The sequence below is a fragment of the Vigna unguiculata genome, chromosome 8, assembly GCF_004118075.2.
Source record: "Vigna unguiculata cultivar IT97K-499-35 chromosome 8, ASM411807v1, whole genome shotgun sequence".
NCBI classification, from domain to species: Eukaryota; Viridiplantae; Streptophyta; class Magnoliopsida; order Fabales; family Fabaceae; genus Vigna; species Vigna unguiculata.
Genome location: NC_040286.1, coordinates 31,306,644 through 31,327,807, shown reverse-complemented (window position 1 = coordinate 31,327,807; position 21,164 = coordinate 31,306,644). Strand labels below are relative to the sequence as shown.

At 29.1% G+C, this 21,164-nt stretch overlaps 1 protein-coding gene across 1 annotated transcript; it reads right to left on the bottom strand.

Moving 5' to 3' along the window:
- Positions 1–5,031: 5,031 nt before the first annotated feature.
- On the bottom strand, positions 5,032–12,091 carry LOC114194649 (UTP--glucose-1-phosphate uridylyltransferase). Its single transcript, XM_028084997.1, has 21 exons — positions 11,836–12,091; positions 11,687–11,734; positions 11,504–11,595; positions 11,322–11,412; positions 10,864–10,924; positions 10,693–10,770; positions 10,554–10,604; positions 10,382–10,455; positions 9,109–9,181; positions 8,950–9,007; positions 8,779–8,825; positions 8,629–8,694; positions 8,321–8,353; positions 7,663–7,715; positions 7,513–7,588; positions 7,327–7,383; positions 7,157–7,240; positions 6,969–7,067; positions 6,791–6,895; positions 5,385–5,456; positions 5,032–5,296 (listed from the first exon to the last, which is right to left on the bottom strand). Exons 1-21 carry the CDS (start codon positions 11,898–11,900, stop codon positions 5,270–5,272), a joined length of 1,410 nt encoding a protein of 469 aa, XP_027940798.1. The 5' UTR covers positions 11,901–12,091; the 3' UTR covers positions 5,032–5,269.
- Positions 12,092–21,164: the final 9,073 nt, after the last annotated feature.

Genomic DNA, 21,164 nt, shown 5'->3' with positions numbered 1-21,164 from the left:
AAAGTTTTATAATCTTATGTTACTATTTACACTATTCTTTTCTGCATTCACTGCAGATAAAAAAAAATTAGCATCATATAACATTCATTTTGGATAACCACGCTAACCAAGTAAACTGAATTATTCATGTTATATAACAAAGTTTGGTATATATTAGATAACTCAATTTTATTTTTCCACATAGAATTCGATGTATACTTATATATATTTTATCCATAGAAAATATAAAACTTGAGTGATATTTGAGAGGACTTAAGCATAGAGATTAAAATAAAAGAAGGAAATTACGGAAGGAAAATGAATAAACTTTGGAAGGTAATTCCAATCTTGAAAATTCCATGAAAAAAAAAAACAAAAGTTGGTTTTATTAACGTGTTATGATCAATTACCACACAAGCCACCAGGTCCCCCAAATTGGATAGCATGTCCAATTTCTGCTCCTACATCTTCATAGTAGTTCTTCTAATAGGCACAGTTCCTTCTGGGCACTCATCTTTCTCAAGTCCAAATATGATTTTGTTAGAAGAATTCTTCAAGCTTGTTTTCTCAAATGAGTTCTGGAAACTGGGTTTTCTCTATAATTAAATAAATAAAGAAAAATTAATTATATGATAAAAAAACAAAGAAAAATTTGACTATATTAACAAATATTTAAAAAATAATACCTGTAATTTATGATCCTTTAATAAAGGATGATCAAATGCTGGTTGCTTGTAAATATCAATACAATCAACAATATACCCGTATTTTGTCTACAAATTAAAAAAAATACAAAATATATCAAAATTATTTATTAAATCAAATGAAATTCAAGAAAAAAAAGGAAAAAATAATAAAGTATAAGAAAAAATACAATACATGAATACTCTTCACAGGTGTTTTGTTCATAAGTTGCAATTGTTTTTTCATCTCCAAATCTTCTTCGAGTGTGTTTTGAATGCCATGAACTCTAGAATTATCATAGCTACTCACGAAGCACAATACAAAGAACAATATATGAATCATTTCTATTTTAGAAATGTTGTATCAAATAAAATAAGTGATGGGTCACCTTGTAGAATTGGCTGCTTTTATAATAGCACTACAAGATAAATAATAAATATAGAATGAAATAAAAGTACGTAGTAATAAATGAAAATAAATAAATGGAAAATAAAATGGCTTAAACAAACACTGGCCATGAAATTAACATTCAACCTAAAGAAATGCTTATAGAATTCATGGAAGTAGAAAAAAAAATGAGATGATATTTTCAAAAAAGGGAAAAGAATAAAAAATGAATGATTCTTTTCCCCGTTTTTTAGCTATACGAGAAAAAAAAAAGGGAAAACAAAGATAAGATACATAAATAAAAAATCCATATTCATTTACTCCTCATCAAAGCCCCATCAAATACTTTAAACTCAAAATTGATTTCTAAGATTTTAAACCGAATAAAATTCCGATTGAAAAAAAATAAAAGATTTATGCCACATTGTGTAACAAGCAGAATACATGTATATATATAATTTAAATTAATAATTATTATACTATTCTTTATCTCAAAAAAAAAAAAATCACACACACAGACAAATTAATATTATAAATACAGATAGTCTTTTTGAAAACTGTTATGTAATCGTGAATATAATTAACATTAAAAATTATATTATTTAATTTAATTAATATTAAGAAAATTAATCTCTTCAATAAATTTAAAATGATAAATAACGTAATAATTAATATTCAAATAATTATATTAATTACACATTTGAAGACGTTGTATTTAAGTTTTTATTTTCCGTAATTGTTGTGGGTTAATTTAATTTTGTATGATCAAATTGGTTACCAATTTTTAGGCGTTGTATTTAAGCTTTATTTACTTAATTGTTGTTATGGATTGATTTGATTTTAAATAATTATATTAACTTCAAAGTTTAGACGTTGCATCAAATTGTATTTTTACGTTATTGGCAGTTTTGTATATATTGTAATTTTTTTATTATTGGTTGTAAATAATATTTTTATAAGTAAAATAAATTTGAATTTCTTTAAATGATCAGATTGAATTTTTCAATATCATCATAACTGTCAGGTTGTTCCAGACTAAATTTGAATTCATAATATTAGTTTATCTGCTTTATTACTGATGAAGATTAATGAATTTGTCTATATCAATATTATTTATCAAACCATTTATTTTAAAAATAAACATTCCTAAAATTAAAATAGTTTATAAATTAATAAAATCATATCCATGGTTGGTTTATAATAAACTTTATTCAAGATGAGAATTTAATCTCCATGTAATATTATATATATTATTACTACAGGAATTATTTGAGAGACTGATATAAATGGGACACACAAACATTGAACTCAAGTGTTATTTATCATAGTTATGTTATATTCCTATGTTTGTTTTGTTTAACATTTCCTACTTTACTCCTTCACAAACATTGAAGAAATATTTCTAAAGGGTTGGAACTTGTAAAGGATTCACAATAATATTTACATTACTTCATCACTACACTTATTCTTCGTAACAATATATTTAGTATAAGAATATTTTCACTACTAAATTTTGATAACTTTTTCTTAAAATATATGATAAATTTTAAATGATTTTAAAATATTAAAAAAAAAATTACTTAAAAAATATAACTTAAAATTATAAAAAAAAGTTGTCAAAATAATTTTTTTTTATATTTATACGAAATACCGACTTTTTCACCTTACGCGCTACCACACAAAGATTACTCTGTTATAAACTACGCGTTAAGACATAAGAATTTTCTTCAGTATTATAAATTATGCACTAAGACACATAATTTCTTCGCTACAAACTTAAGAAGAAAAAAAATAATACATTATCCATCTATGTAAGATTATTTATACACTTCTATAAAGGTCACCTCGTTAAATACTTGTTAGAAAAAACAACCGGACATGGGAGAAAAAGACTATAAGAGGAGATAGTGTCACCTGATACAAAATTTAAGCATTTAACCAAAACAAAAGCAGAATTTATCAGCATTTCACGTCCTTGGAACACATACGCACATTCTTCGACAACTTCTCTAACACATAACGAACCTGTTCAATTGGGTGACAATTTACTGCGGATTTCTTGTAATTGAGCTTTTCGTAACATTAAATCTTCAATAAAAAAACGACCGCAATTATATTTTAGGTATAATTTTAGTTCTAATCGTTGTTTTTTCATCGCAGCATGACCACCTTCTCACTTGTGTCGTCCTTGTCACCTCCTCTGTCTCGGAGGCTTTGCTATAATATTGTTTTTCTGTCAAGATACTAACACTAATGCACACAGATTTTATATTTCAAACTAAATAAAATGGATTACTGTATACATGATTTCTGAATCATATTAGTTTCCGGAATTTGTGATGACATTGGAGCAGTCTTTGGGAAGCTCTAGAATAGATGGTGGATATGATTTTAATTAAGATGTAGGTTATCCATTAAGGTTTGAGTAATGGAAGCTGGCACTATTAATCATGAAGTGTCTTAAATAATAATTATAAAATGGTTAAATAATGTTTTTACTTTTTTTTAATTTTAACTCTAAAATAAGATTAAAAATGTGGTCACAAATGATTGCTTTTACTAATATTAAGAATCTAACATTTTTTTGCGATATTCTGACGATAACATACAGTACTTGATTGGAAGAACTGGCTGCTATACTAATTAAAGCTAGAATGATAAACTGGAAAATTTCTAAAAGCGTTGTATTTTCTATGAATTTCGGTTACAGCGTTTAGGAAAATACAAATTGCGATAATTAAGGCCCAAAACAACTCAATAATTGTGGGATTTACTTTCTATAACCCTACAGTCACTTTGCATATTCCATATTTTTAAATTGACTATTTTACTTTTCCTAAAAATTACTTTCTAATTACATGTTTTGGAAATTTTTTAAAATTTGCGAAATAAAATTTTTAGAATAAAATTTTAGAAATACATGAAATGCATTTTGGAAAAAAATCATCACCGAAAGTTGCGATGAGGAAGTTGAGTGCTTCATCGGAAGTCCAATTCCGTGTTCCATGATTTTTGAAATTTCGTTTTCCAGAGCAACGTGGCTTTAAGTTTACGGATTCTTTTTGTTCATCATTTCACAAAAATCAAAATCAAAATCAACACTCCCACTCTAGTGTTAATGGTTCAAAATAATTAACAAGCGAAGACATTAGTTATGAATGTGAATGGTGTGAACAAACGGTAGAGAAAAGGGGTTTGAACGAGACACACTACTACACACACCAAGGAGCACCCTAGCACAGGGAAGTGAAGAAGAATACCAGGACAGGGAGCACGAGAATGTGAAGAGAATAGAAATAGGATATGTGAGCTTCGTGGAGTTTGGGAGTGGAGAGGGTTTGTGATGCACAACTTTTTTTTTTAAGTTTACTGCTGGTCAAAATAGTCAAGAGCTAATTTTGGAAATTGAAAATTACTTGGGGTGCAGAAGAAATTATGGGGTGCGGGAAGAAGCGTCCCAGGAGCTACTCTATAACGTTTTCTACTGGCCACAGCCCAAAGTTAACTTTTCATTCAGAGTTTCACTCTTCCAGTTTTTTTCACATGAAGGGTTTTATTTACAAATTGATATTTTAAAAACCATGGCTTCACATTCAAAAAGTTAATTGGCTTAAAATGATTTTTATAACATACATAAATCATAAAAAACAATTCTACAAATTAAATTCATTTATTAATTTTACTCACTCCAACACTAAGTAGTCTTCATATTGGTGTTATCAATCATTTGCAAAAAAAAATTATTAACGATATTAAACAATATTAAAATAATAAAATATGGATGTTGAAGGATCGAGCCCCCCCACACCCGAAAGGAATTGGCGTCCGCTGTTCCTGGTAATACATCGTGCGATTCTTCGGCTTACCCTCTAAACAATCTAGTATGTTCATTGTTTAATGTGATGGGGGGCAAAAATAGTGATTTTTGGCGTAAAAACTAGTATGTTTTGGCGTAAAAATGACATGCACGCTAAAACAATATTCGAAAAACCCATAACCAACCTTTGTCAAATTCTTATTTCTAAACAGAATAATCACAAGACAAACGATCAAACCTCCATATACCGAGACATCCTCTCAACAAAAAGCAACTTATTTTCTTTTCCTATCAAACTTGGGAGTAGTAATTGATAAAATAGCAGAAAAGACTGTAAAGATGGAATACAGTCTGACACTTCAAAAATTATTTAGCTTCCTCACAGTTCGAAACTTAGCTTCCTCACAGATCCTCCGGGCCGTTAATTTCCTGCGTAACACGATTAAATCTTTAGACCTAGAAGATATTAGAATTACAACCTCATGCTCACAAATAAAATTCATATATGGTTAATTACCTTGTCCGCAATGACAGCGCTGTCTGGAATTTCCAGCTTTACATCAGGCTTTGCTACAATACTGACTTTTCCCTGTCAAGGCACCACAAAACATCAGAAAGCAAAATAATGTTAGCTTGATTAAAAATTACTCTTTTGAACCCACTTCTTAATTTTTAGGTTCAGTTCGGTCAGTGTATATATTCTGTTAAAAGAAATTGGTTCTTTCATCAATTAGGTCAAATTGGTGTTCTACTAGTTGATGACACTAACTTGGTGCTACATAATCACACCATCATATAATTGTGTTGTCAACCAAAGATTAACAGTGTTGAAGTGCTAAATTGACAAAATTAACTTATTTTATTCATAAGAAAAGTGACATGACAAAAAGCGGAAGGGAACAAATCAACCAAACTGAGAGTAGAAAAAATAAATAAGAACCAAAAAAATATTTTAACCTATAATTTTTTTAAAATTCCATAGAGGATGTTATTTTAAAAAGATGAAACCAAATAAAGTTACTGCTAATCATAATAACTGAGAGCCTCACTAAGATGGTTTTGGCCTGGGTTAGCTTGACACTATAGTTTGTCCTTTCCTTGTTTGTTGATCCCGATAATTTAATTTCTTCAATGTTATCCCCTATAGTTTTATTATATTTTAAGAAATTTTGTACATTTTAAAATATATAAAATATTAAGAATATTTACGATTATTATATAAACTAAAAGTGATTAATAATACTAAATTATTTTTGACAACTATATATTTTAAAAACTGAGCGACACAGCATTTAAAGAATAATTTTATTTTGTAATAAATAAAATAAAATACAAAGAATAATTTATTTCTATTTTAACATTTCATTCTTAATATGAAATAGAAATCTTACTAAAATGTTTTCTCATAAAATAATATGCAGTGACATGTTTCTTATTATTATAAATTTATGTATACTTTTAATTCTCGTGATTTTTGGATATGCACCGGAACAATAATAAAAGAGTTAAAAATTATATGCAATTCTTTAGATACTTATGGGATTGTTAACCAATCAAATTGGAGTTCCACTAGGCTAATTCGAAAAATAAATGTTTGTGTTAGAAAAACACTCACTCCCAAGATAAAACTCTATTAATTGGAGAATAGTATCTAAAAGCACGTAAGGTACTGTATCTAAGCTTTATCCTTATAAAAACACAAGTTTAACAAAAATCATAATGAGAGGAACTTTTACGAAGGTTCTTGCATTAACCATAAGAGTATACAATTCTCTCATCCATAATTTAACCAAATTATATTGAGGGCAGAAATTTAATATAGTTATATAAGTATTCAGTTCTAGATATTGGAATTATTAAGGTCAGTTTCATAATTAAAATTAAAGACGATAAAGCACAGAAACTAAGGATTAAATCAAATACCTTGAGGACAACACCAGCTCCAAACCATACATCGCCAGCCACTTTAAGACTGTCAAGCTCAACAATACTGGGAATTGACTTGAAGCGGCCCATGAAGTTGCTAACCTGTGAAGGAGACTAAGAAATTTAGTATTATGGTTAAGCTCTAACACAAAGTAATAGCAATATCAATCTTAACCTTCTTAAATTCTGGTCCCAGTTCAATAGAAGGGTTTTCAGGATTTGTCCTAGCTTTGTTCCGAATGACAAATCCATTTTCCAAGGTGTAGAGGTCAGACTGAAGAAACAAAGACAACTAATTATGTCAAATAAAATATTAAAATCTTCAAGTAAGATTGTGTGCCATGCATCGGAAAAGTTTATAACCTGGACAAGAAGTAAATCTGAAGTTGCCTTCACTGGAAGGAACCGTGATCGAGGAACATTAATACCAATAGCCTTGTCAAAGAACTGTTAGAAACGATGTGAATATATTAGCACTGGAAGAAACTTACAGTAAAGAAGACTTCATTAATATGTTAACAAACACGTAGTACCCTTATGGCCGCACCAGCTGCAGTTTCCAGCTGAAGAACTTTAATTCCATCGACTTCCTACAAATCCACAGATTTAGTTAGTCAGCAATTTCCTAACCAAATATCAATTCTCAAACAACTAGCTCACAATACAGCATCCTAAAGAAGGAAAGACAGGCTATCAGTTGAAAGACAACAAATTTAAACCTTTGGATTCGGAATAATTTCCATCTTAAGAGCATCAGCTTCAACAAGCCTTTTAGCAGCGTTTAAGTTGACCCACCTACAGATTATTGTCAAAATATATGCATGAGTATACAATCTAAAACAACAAGGGCACTAACCACTAAAACTTACAAATTATTTGTGTTGAAAATTTTGAACTTCTCAATTGACTTGAATTCACTGACCTGCATTGAAGACAGCATTACATTTGAATGGAATAGTTCGAAAATTTCTTCTCTAGTCTCCATCAAAGTTAAGACTCAACATCGTTAATTACCACATGTTCCAGCTACCACAAATTGAATAAAAGAATAGCAAAAAAGAAAGTATTGCCACTTAGCTTTATAAATATTATATCATCAATGCGGATTTTGGATTTTTTTTGTAAAAAAATGTGGTAACATCCATAATTAGAGTTCACAACTTCTTATCAACTTCTTGCAAAGTAAAAACGACGTACTGCAATTGAATCAAGATATGAACTCCTTTTATGTACCAAAGTAACGGCTGCTAATGTATATTTCCATAAAATAAATTGGATCTCACCCTTATCCTTCAAACACTTTCAACAGTGGAAACTTGTGAGAGTTGAATGAAAATGACTAAAAAGAATCGTGCTTTCTATTTTTTTTCTTTTACTACCTTTTTGAAAACTTGTATCCATTGATGTGACCTCTCCAGTCAAATTATAAAAACATAATAAGCATCAGTTAGGCTTCGCAACCTTATTACACCACAAAATAATTAAATCAAATAAGCCAATACATTAATGCTTTCATTAGTGGCTTACATGTTCATCTGGGACTTGTGCGATTTCCAGGAGCTGCATAAAAGAATCATAGATAAATATCACTTAATAGCAACGTTTTTGAGATTTCAATGATTTTTAATTTTCTCATTTAACCCAAAGGAGGAAGAGAGCATGAAAATTGAACTCTGGATAGATTTTCTTTTATTTCAGTGAAATATAAATTACAAAAATATATCACATAGAAGCAAGTTTACATAGAAAGACTTGAAAATTTTTTATAATTAGAACCAGAAATAATGAAATGAAACCTTGGTTGAACAGAAATGAGATCAGTAAAGATTACATGCCTGAACTCTTCCTTCGTACGAAATCAAAGTGCCACCCTTGACATCAGCCAATGTCTTGGGAGTCACCTGCATTAGAAAAAAGGAAAAGAAAAAAGATGAAAAAATGAAGTCTGAAATAAAAATTACAAGATAGAAACCATCTTTGCTTACCTCCATACAGTATTCATTCTTGTTCTGGATCAAGTGATGTAAGATTTCTACATCAATGAGTCAAGTACACTGATAGTACTAAAGAAACCTTTTTTTATGTATAAATAGTAAGCAATGTAGTAAAAAATATTTAAAAACAAAACAGAAAGAACCAATGAACAATAAGGATACGCAAGTCAACTATAGCTCCCAAGTTATCCGAATTGGCAACAAATAGATACTCTTTACCCTGTAAGAAGAAAAGGAGAATAAAAATAAAGTTATGATAATAATTATGAAAACATAAATAAATACAGTCCAAGTAGAAACAAGTTCAGGTCTAGGATTAACCTGGGACAATAGTGCATCAAGTTTGCCACTGTTATATAATGCTGGGAAGACATCACCATGGCCGGGAGGGTACCTATGCGTAGGAATTACACATAAGCCAAATCAGACTATTTGCAAATTAGCTTATTGTTAATTTGCTATCTTGAACTCTTTCCATTTGAAAAACAGCCACAAATCATGGGTATCACTTTCAACGTAACCAAATATAGTAGTACTTGGATCTAAGACATAAAAACATGATTACTTTTATATTTTAAATGACATTTAGCATATATTAAATTGTGTCTAATTGTGTCCTACAATATGTAATTGGGTTTAACATAACAAACATCACACTCACGGCAAGCTCTGGCCAAAAAAGTTTGAGGAAAGTCAAAAGCAGTCTTTACACAGTACCAGAATTCCTCCAAGGAAGAAAAGTCAATTACATCCAGAACAATTTTCATCATGATGGCTGATATGTTGGGTTTAAGTGGTGGATACAAGTGATGCATACCAGAAAAAATAAAGTCGGTTGGATGAACGTCAAAAGGCACATAATTGCTAAAGTTCAGTGTCAATACGGCGTAATTATCCAAAAGGTGGAGTCGAGGAACAAAAAGGATCTGAGGATATTTCTACATATTAGTTGTTGAAATGAAGCTTCTATGGCTCCTTAGAATGTAGGCAACAAGATAAAAACTTAAAGGAGATATACAAGTTACTTCAGAAAACGCAGATTTATGGGATAAACCTTTAAATATATAGTTTTCAATTATTAGTATTAAACCTAGTTCTTCTTCTTGGTATCAATGCAGTGTGAATTTATCCGTAGGTTTCTGCTATCAGCTATGCTTCTTTTCAAAAAGAGAAAACTTATAAAATTTTAATTTTAAATAAACCCCTCTGACACTAGGAGACAAAAATGACACCAGTTAGGTGTACAGAAACATAAGCAAGCAATCCATCAAAATATGAGCAGTGAACAATGCCATGTTAAGAAACATTTGACTAAATAAAATAGTTGCAGTGACAAGTTGACTACCAGAGCCCTGAGCAAATAAGTAGTAAACGTGATTGGTCCGGAGATATGGAAAATAATCAGCATCAAAGAAGTTTGCACGTAAAAATGACAAACCAATGCATATGGACCAGCTTAGATTTACGTCTAAATTATACATGTAGCCATACACCATTTTAGCATTTCTAATTCAGAAAAATAAAATAGAAGATGTAAATTGTGAAATCGGTGCAATAATATAATCCAGTACAAAAATGAAAAATGAAGTCATACCATCCGTCCTTGTCAGTGCGCCCTTTGGAAGGTAATGGCAGAAAGTCCTCAGCAACCAATCGAGGATACTGGCTCTGCATAAATTATTAATAGTGCAACAAAATATAAAAAAAATTAAATCAAAGTCCATAAAATCCAAAATATAATAAAACAAGAAATCAGAGTTACAGACCTGGTTAAAAGTATGAATCTCAATCTTTGAGTTTTGGTATTTTTCAATAATCTACAAAAGTAAAATTGTTAGTTTACAAGCAAATTCAGATTATAAATTACTAGGCAAAGGGGATAAATAACAAATAAAGAGTGAGTACCTTTTGAGTGTCCTCATGAGTGTTGAATGAATTCATCAAAACCAAAGGAACATTGCTTCCGTATTTGGAATTGAGATTCTACATCATGAGTGTTGAATGAATTCGTCAGCGGAAAGTCCATACAAGTGGGGGAAACATAAAAAACAAGTAAACGAAGGACTCGAGAATAACCTCAATTTGGATGACAATTAAATCTAGAAATGTCAACCCATCACGAACTTCAATGACAGATCTGCATTTGATTTGCATATCAATTAACCTTAAATACAGATACAGCTCGCCAGAAATGGTGATTTAAGAATATAATACTACCAGAAATTTCGACTTGGCACAGGCCGTCGAATTACTTTTCAACAAATTGAAAAGTAGCTCCCATTTTATTTTCTTTTGTAAAAGGTGACACAAGGATAGCAGATGTATTTTCAAACAAAACGCCATACACAGTACAGATACCTACATCTACATGCATTAACCATATATATAATACATCTTTCGGATCATAATCAATTTAGATAAACTAAAGATTAACAATCAACAAAATTTCATGTATATGATCCCAATCTTAAGTCTCGACTAACTTTCGCTGGTATCTAAAACAAAGAATAACATCTATATAGGCATAGGCATACTTAGGACCAGTGCAGCCCATAGTTGTTCCCAAGCCTCCATTTAGCTTCAACACCACGAGCTTGTCCAATAGATTCTTCACCTCCGAAGCATCTGCACCAATTGCGTTCCATGTAACAACACCGAACTCTGTTTACAAAACCAAATCGACGAAAGCAAACAACAAAACGCGAGGATTCGTTACCTTCAGGAGTTGGCGCCAAAGTGTCGTAAGGCACAACCACTTCGTCCGTAGGCGTCTGGATCTTGCTCCATTCCACATGCTGCGCTTCGCCACTGCAACGCATTTAAAAGCAAGATTCGCTGAGATCAACAACAAATAAGCACGAATGCAGAAGAGGTTCCTCCATCTCGGAGATTGATTCACCTGAGATAGCGGCTGACGAGGTTGATGAATCCGCTCTTCTCGTTCTCACTGCACGGAACAAAACACGAATCAGATTCCGATCTGGCGAAAACAGAAACGAAAATGAAGGAAATCGAGAGTAGAGGATTGAAATTGAGAGAATGCGAGACCTGATTTCTTTCAGTCCGGCGACGGCGGGCTGGAGAGCGGAGAGCTTCTCAGTGGCAGTGGCCATTACGGTGGAAGAATCGAGAGAAGGCGAAGGATGCAAGGGTTACGTGAGGAGATTAGAGAGGGAAGATAGTGAGAGTGTGTGTGAAGAGGGTGGTGATAATAGAAGAGAAGAGAGGGTGTGGTGGTGCTTGCAGAAATTGACACGGGAACAAAACGCCAGCGTATTTAGTTTTGAACAGAATATGCTTGCATTGCACCCGAATAAGTAGATATCAGGGGACCCTGTTCTGATCTGATCCCTCTCGTCCAATCGGAAAAAATACTGGCGCGTTTTTTACGCAACCTGTGCGGTAAGAAAACTGGTGCTATTGGTTTCTATTTTTAACTTACATCAATTACTCGTTTCATTTTTATTAAAACTAATTCTATTTTAGTTTCTACACTAAAAACATGTTCTGTGTTCTACAATCTAAACACAATAAATAAAGATTAAAATGGAATGTTTTAATATAAAATTGCGTGATTGTCACAGCTACGTGAGAAGGTAAAAGTTAAAACTTTTATTTTATTTCTTTCTTTGAGTTTCATTCTCGGCTGAGTTATCAATGTTAGAGAAGATATTTTTTTTATTCAAGAACAAGACATTTTAGTTAGCTTAATGACTTCGATTAAGCTAAAGTAAAAGTTTTCCATAAATAAAGTTAACTTAGTATTCTATATTATCTTTTATTTTATTTTATTATAGATATTTAAAACTAATGCATATAATGTGAAAATGTTTTTAAATTATTTTAGGCGCGGGCTTCAATTTTTGAGTGCGGAATTCATGTAAAGAATTTATACGATTTTTTGCCAAAAAAATCTATCAGACGCTTCATACCCAAACGTTGAAAGGAGCAAGAAAAAAAAAACAGCAGCAGTTGCAATGATGTAACAAACAAATAAATAAAAGCTTGGATTGATAATTTTTCTTTTATAAAAAGGAAAATTAAAATCTAGAATTCCTCTTTCATATTGGGTTTGAGGTCCAATTTCTAAAATGGTCTGTAACAATCCAAAAAGTCGTCGCACCAGAATGAGGTTAACGATCAGGTGTAAGATTTAAAGGGTGTAATCATAATTATGAACCGTGAGTTCTGTTATTTAATTGGAAAAAAAGCTATCACTTTATTGCACTAAAATAGAATGCTATTAATAGACTTTGGGTTCTCTTTTAAAAGTTTAACTCATCTTAAATTATTGTAAATACGGGTAACATTATTGTAAAAACTTAAACACTTATTATTTATCATTGGTGTAATTAAATTCGGTAAGTCGGCTAGATCGAGGGACAGACATAGAAACATTAAGCGTGTTTTTCATGTTTTTTATAATGTTACTGTTTATGTGATTACCAAAGTTGCAAGAGTGAAGTGTGCATGGTTAAGAAGATGTAATTTGAAATAGGAGAATGATATTTTGATTTTTTTTTTATTTATTTTTAACTTATCACTTTAATATAATTAAGGAGTGATCAGAGTAATAAGTTAGAAATAAATAAAAGAAAATTAATTAAAATATTACTATTATAATTAATAATGATATTATTATAATTTGTTCAATAACTAATAATATTATTATAATTTTTAATTCAACCAACAATTAAAATAAATTTTCAACCAATCACGCTTTATTTTAAATTTATTATACTTATTAAAATTTTATTACAACTAAATAGATTCTATTTTCTATTAATTTTAAATTAATTTTACCTAAATAAATATCATTTTCTATTCAAATTTAACAATAGGCAAAAGGATATATTATATTTTAATCAATTAAAGTTTTATTTATTTATGATATTCATGGAATCATTTATCATTCACAAACTTTATCTTCAACTCTTCGTTAAGAATCCAAGTGTGAGTTTAAGTTTTACATTATCTAAAAATAAGAGAGTAGAACGTTATACAAGGATCAAAACTCATTAATATATTATCTTAAGGTCTTGGATTGAGAGTGATGTCAATACCTAATATGATTGGACCAATGTTTCATTAGTGTTGTATCTTTTCAGTGAACTTCTTACTCAAACAAGTACATATCTCTATATCAAAGAAAGTCTCACTCTCAATCTTCATTCTCTCAATCAATAAACTGCTATTAGATCCTATTAGGGACGTAAATAAGATAAAAATGACAAAATACCCACTTTAAGCTGATATTAGAAGTAAAATATAGTCTAAAACATTATTAAGTTAAATCTTGCTTAATTGAATGAACAGTACCAGACCTAATTCAACGCATAGGTGAGTCCCTAAAAATAAAAATGTTAGTATGTGACCGAGATATATAATAACAAAAAAAAAAATTGGAGATTAAAAGTCGACAAGTCATAGAGAAATAAATTGTAAGAACAAACTTTATCATGAATGTATAAGTGTCTTTTTATGCATTCTCACTCTTTTCTTTACGATGTCAAATGTATCATAATGTTTTCAGAAAAGACATCTAACTTCCAATTTTATTTTATTTTTTTGTAAATATTATTCATTAGAATCAAGCCAATTATTGCACTAATTAAAGAGAATCTCGAATCAATCGATGTAATAAAAGTGCTTTCAATTTGAAAATGTTATTTTTATCTTATTTTTTTATTCTCTCGCAATAAATCAAATATTAGTTTCACTTATATAACTAGACGTAAAAGTTAGAAAAAATATATATATAATTTTTTCATCCACAAAAGTTCAAGATCCAATCTAATATCATTTGAACAACTTCCTTTGAAATAACACTTTCACATATACCAGTTTTATTTATGTTATTTTTGTTCTTATCATCACATGATGTGGAAAGGTAACAAAGAATAGTAGGCGAAATGGAGAATAGAATAAGATCACAAGTTTTAATTCGTTGCAAAATCACAGAGATGGCAAGTCGGTGAATATTAAGTTGTAAAATTATTAAACTATTAACATAAATTATAAAGTATTATTGTGGAAGCAAATACATTACCCTTTTTCTATGCCATATTTATTATATGATATGAATAAATGTATTTAACAAATAGCAAATTTTTGGTTAAAACCCCATCTAAACCAATAATTTGGTACCTAACTTAGATCGGTTTAGAATAAATAATAATGGTACCAAACTTGAATTGGAATCCTCGTCATGTCAATTTTCTCTTTTAATCTGCTTAGTTCTTTACACTTTTCAGGATGATTTAAAATTGTTTGTTCATTTTGAAGGAATTAGAACCGCATAAAGCCCTCCAAAAGTGGATGGTTTATTGCAACTTGTGTTTTTTATTCAACGATCAAAATCAAGGGTAAAACGTTTGTCGAAAGGTTATTGGTAACACAAGATGTGAATTGGATTTGTTTCTTCTTTTCAGTTCATGCATGGATTTTCCTTTTGACAGTGCCAACATTATAATCTTTCACCTCTTGAACCAGAAAATAAAAGATATTATCTTTCACCTCTTGAACAAGAAATGTGTGTTGCACTTTCTCAGTTTGAGTTGAAACAACGTTTGAACGCATTCACATGGTAATGATCCAGGGTTGGAGAAAGAGACGTGCGTGGCTTGCCCCCATTGTGAAAAATTGGTTGATGTGAACACAGACACTGAAACTAGGACCCAAGAAAAAAAGTTGATGTTGCAGTTACTTTATTACCCTTACTTTCTGTGCCTAAAGGCTATTTCTAGCAAGACAACTAAGGATACAATACAAACCTTTTAGGTACTTGTATTGCCCATTACTTGAAATATATGTGTGAACTAAAGTTTGGTTTGCTTCATAAAGAAAAAAGTTTTATATATGTGATAAAATCGTAATTCGAATTTTGTTATGGTGTTAATATTTTTTTAATTAATCTTCGCAAGTGGCTTAAATTGTTGTTTAAAAAAATTGAGATATCATTACATTAGTTGACTGCATTTTCTATTAATTTTTGGAGAAAATAAATATCTTTCTAAAAATTTTGAGATTTTTAAAATTATACTGAAATAATTATGGCTGCACATTTGCTGAAGTATATAAATGGACATGAACCAAGAAAAGCGACAGTATAGTGAAAAGTGTAATTAGTGTCGTATTTAGGAAAGTGTCAAATCTGATTACAAATTGGTTGAGAGAAAATTTTGAATAAATATTTGTATACAATTATTTCATTTAAGATGGGGAGAGTAGTTCGAGGATATCTTGTTAACATTTATTCTGTTAAAGTTAAAATTTGTATTCATATTTTTTTTAAAATATGTAATAGTAGTATATAAAAGAGTCTCAACTTCTTATCTTTTTCTGGGATCACAAAATAAAATGTCACGATAAAATCTCGATGGATTGAGATGTTTAATCTTTTCTTTATATGAATAATTCATTGTTAAAAATATTAGGAACCTTGAGTGGCACACAAAATAAGTATTACTTTTTTTTAGATAGTTTATTTTATAGGTTTAAATATGTTTTTAGTTTTTAACTTTGAAGGTGAAATTTATGTATTTCAAATTTTGATATATTTTGGTTTTCAACCTTTAAAAATAAATGAATCTAGTTGAAGATGTTTTTGGTTGACATTGGGTTATTCATACTACTTGATATGTTTTACCTCAAATATCATTCTGAAATGTTATTTAACAAGTCTAATAAAATTAACGTCATAGGGTTAAAATGACTATATTTATTATTTTTAAAGTTTAAGGACAAAAATGGATGAAAGTTTGGGACATAGATGAATTTCACGTCTAAATTTATGTTGAATATGATGAAAATATGCACATGTAAAGTCCTACTTCTCTTAAGATAAGTAAAGGAAGTGTGCGTTCATGGTTATATAAAGGACTCTAGGTTCATGTTTTTAGTTGTCCCAAGTCTTAACACATTGAACTAATGTTGGCTTTCTTTTACTCTTGCAAATAGAGTGTTGTGAGATGTAGCTAAGTTCTTACTATGGAAAGTATAGATGTATTTGGGGTCAATGATTAAGAGTTAGTTGTATGTTGTATAAATTTGCATATAGTGAATATTCTTTGGTTGTCTTTTGATAATGACTGTGATTTTTTTCTGTATTTGAAGTTTTCACGTTATATTATGTATCATCGTTTTTGCTCTAATTTCTATGTTAATCTGATTATTCTTGGAAGGATCAAACTGATGTTTTTCCCAACAATTTAGAAACCAAAAAATATATTTAAATGTACTTACTGTGTCAACCTATAACTACTTAGCTGAAGATATAAGCCACGGTTTTTTTAAAATAATAAATCCGCAATTTTGAGAAAAAAAAAATACATAAGGAAGTTAAATTAGATTAATGTTAAGAATTCAAAGTAAAATACAAAAATATATATAATTATGATTGTATTGCTTTGGACTAATTTAAGTAAAAAGTGAAATTAATAATTTATTATTTTTATTTCATCTGTTACCTATGAGAAAATTAAAATAAAGAAAAAATAGTCCCTTGTACTTGAAATCAATTTGGATAAAAAAAATTAAATAGAATTTATTATGAATTATTTTTCTTTTATATATTGTTTTGTAATTATTGAACGAATTGCAATTGTTTTAGCATTCATTTGATTATTAAAGGCCTTTTTATAAATTCCCATATAAAAAAATACTTCATTTTTACAAAGAAATATAATACAACGAAATTTAACATAATGCGTTATCTTGGTTCTCAAATAAAAACATTAATGAAGATAAACACACTGGTGATAAATATTAGGTGGTTTAAGTTATATTAAATTGTATTCGATTTTTGTGTTAGTAATTATTGAAGATGATAAAACAAATTTAATTATTGAAAGTTACAGATTACAAGAAAAAACAAATTTAATGACACATAAAATTTGTGGAAAATTACCTAATTTTGTTGGTAAATTAAAATTAATGACGATTTATCAACGGTTAAATTTTATGTTAAGATTTATTGGTAAAATATTTCTTGTTAAACTTTATTGATGAATGATATTATAAGAGAATGTTGTTGATACGTGAAGTCTAGGTGGTGTGTCTCATGAAAATTTGATGAAGTTTTATTGAACTAACTTGAAGTCATTGCTTTGGAATCATGCTACATTGATGGGTTTATGGAGATTTGATATCATTCATGTTGAACAAGCCTTGAACACTTGCCCTCCACATTCATTAGAAAATAATGTTTGATGTTTGTAATTCACATTGTAGACCTTGTAGCATTAGTTTGATGTATTTGATTTTTATTGTGTTTTTTAATTTGTTGAAATAGTTTTCAATAGGTTAAAGTGTGTCTTTTAAGCTGTTGAATGGATTTTCAACAGGTTAAAAGGTTAGCTGCAGTAGTCTTAAATTGTGACCTTTTCAATCAGTTGATATATTTTTTAATCGACTGATTTCACTTAAGTCAAGTGAAATCAACCGATTGATTTGGAAACCAACTTGTTGAATTTCCTAAACAGTTTGACTATAAGTGTTGTGATTTTTGAAAGAGAGGTAACAAGATCATCTTTTAGCGCGAGATTGTTCTGGAAACCTGAGAATTCTCTCTCTTTCGTGATCATTCATAATGCAGTTGTTGAAAAAAGGTGTTTGTGGTAGGCAAGGTTGTGATACCACTGAGGTTTGATCTTTCTCAAGTTTTGTGTGTGTGTTTGGTGGTTTTCCAAGTCTGCAAGAGGTTTCTTGTTGTGGTGTTGTGATTCTTTTGTGATTCAAGAATCTTGTGTGTGTGTGTGTGGATGTGTTTTGCTTGTTTTGAAAGTGTAAGAGTGTAAATTTTGTAAATCTTTTGAAATAGTGCAAAGTCAGGCTCGGATTGCCTTGACAAACTGGATGTAGCTCAGATTTGAGTGAGCCAGTATAAAAATATTTTATGATCCAATATTTTCTCTAACCCTTCTCTCTTGCATTATCATTTAAAGTTAAAAGAACTTGGATTTAAACCATCTTTTTCATATTCTTGAGTGTTTTGGTGACATCTGCAACATTGAGCATGTTTGCATAATCAATTAGAACTTGTCTTATTGTTCTTTTACATTGTTCTTGTTCCAAATCTTAAATCTGCATTTATGCATTTTTTCCAGTATTTCAGTCGGCTATCTTTCTGTTTCAATCGATTGATTATACCAATACAAAATCTGTTTAGTAAAATCAATCGACTAAATTTGTTTTTGACTGATTGAAAGTATCATTTCCAGAGGTTTTTACATCCAAACTTGGTGATCGAATTGATTCAATTCAAGATAGATTTTAGCCTTTAAAGATTGCCAAAAATTTTAACTAGCCAATTCAATCTCCCATTATTGGCATTTCAACCATTTCAAAACTTACAAATGCTAATAAGTATCTTTATGATACCGGTTAAGGATTAATGTGCATTAGTTCCATTATTTTTATAATGAAAGTTGAAATAATTAACTATATTAATTAAAATAATATAAATACATATAATATATTTTTAAAAAGACAAATATAACATTTGAAATTTCCAAACAATAACTTTAATAAAAAATAAACACTTTGAAATTTGCAAGGTCTCAACTAAAAAGCAAAAAGAAATAATGTTTAATTATGCCTTTAGTCCCCATTTGGAGTCCAAATCTCAAAATGGTACCCAAATTTTTAAAAGTCTTAAATTGGTCCCTTTTTTTTCTTTTGTTAAAACGTCTCACGTTTACCCTTTCCGTTAAGTCAAGGTTGACGCCGTTAGAGGGAGTGTCACGTGTAAGTTCATCGATTTTTTGAATTTATTATTATTATTTTTTTGAATTTTTTTATTTTGAATTTTTTTTGAATTTTTTTTTTAAATTTAAAAAAAAATGCCATGTGTCAAGCTGTCATCGTGCCACGTGGCAGTGACAGTGACACATGTCAGTATCACGCCAGGTGTCATTTCCTTAGTCTCAATTTGCTCCCTTTATTTTAATTTGTCTTAATTTAGTCCTAATTTTTGTAAAAATTAGCAATTTTATCCCTCTCCAAATTGAAATCAAATTTAATTTCTATATAAATGTACACAAATATTTTCATCAAAATTGATATTTCAAGGAAATATTTTTAAGCAAATTAAGTTCATTTAATTAATATTTTACATTGAACTTTATTTAAAATGGTTTAAAAGTTGTTAATAGAAAAAAATTCATAAATTAACTAGTTCATGTAACAATAAAACACATAAATTTAAAATTTGAAAACAATTTTAAGTAAAGTTGAATGTGAAACATAATTTTAAATAAACTTAGCTATGTTAAAAATGTATAATAAAAATATCAATTTGAATAAAAATATTAAATTTAATAAAAATATTTGTATAACATTTATATAAAATTAATTTTTTGTTTGAATTTGAAGAGGGGCAAAATTGATAAACTTTTACAAAAATTAGGACTAAATTGAGACAAATTAAAATAAAGGGACCAAATTGAGACTAAGGAAATGACATCTGGCATAATACTGACACGTGTCACTGTCACTGCCACGTCACTCTGTCACTGCAACGTGGCACGATGACAGCTTGACATGTGGCAATTTTTTTGATTTTTTAAAAAAAAATCAAAAAATAATAAAAAATAATAAAAAATTCAAAAAATCGAGGAACTGACACGTGGCACTCCCTCTAACAGCATCTTGACTTAACGGAAATGGCAAATGTGAGATGTTTTATCAAAAAAAGAAACCAATTTGAGATTTTTAAAAATTTTGGTACCATTTTGAGATTTTGACTCCAAAATGGAGACCAAAGGCATAATTAAACAAAAAAAAATTAACACTTCAAGAGTCTCTAATTGAAAGCTTGAAATGTGAAGACTTCTGAAGATGCAAATTTAAATCCAGTAGTTGACCTAAAAGTTTAGGTAATTAAATTTTTTATAATGTTAGCTTTTGTTAAGCTAGCAGAAATGTTGCAAAAAGTTATCCAAAAGTTAAAGAGAGAACTTTTAATGAAGTCTCAAATTAAAACTTTTAACTTTTAACACTGTTTTTTTTGTTGGTTTTTTATTAATTTAAATTTTTTATGTTTAATTATATTTTAATTTTTAGCAATATTAAAATATATTTATTTTATTATTGAATTATTTTTTAATTTTTATTGATGAACATTAAAAATATATTAAACATATTTATAAATCACTTATAGACATTTTTATCCTTTAAATAGAATAAAACTGCATTAATGGTTATTAGATTAAATTTCATTTAATATCATAATTAATTATAAACTTCTTTCTTGTAAAATTCATGCATATTAATTATCTTCAACTAAAGCATCGGTTAACAGGACCGAATATTATAATATCTCATATGTAAAAAATATTTATTATTTAATTAAAATTTTGATTTAATTTATTTTAGCA

Coding starts and splice junctions, on each gene's coding strand:
- LOC114194649 (XM_028084997.1), bottom strand. CDS start 11,900: ATGGCCACTGCCACTGAGAAGCTCTCCGCTCTCCAGCCCGCCGTCGCC. Junction 10,771..10,863: donor TAATTGTCATCCAAATTGAG/GTTATTCTCGAG, acceptor CTCATGATGTAG/AATCTCAATTCCAAATACGG. Junction 5,457..6,790: donor GAGCTGGTGTTGTCCTCAAG/GTATTTGATTTA, acceptor GTGCCTTGACAG/GGAAAAGTCAGTATTGTAGC.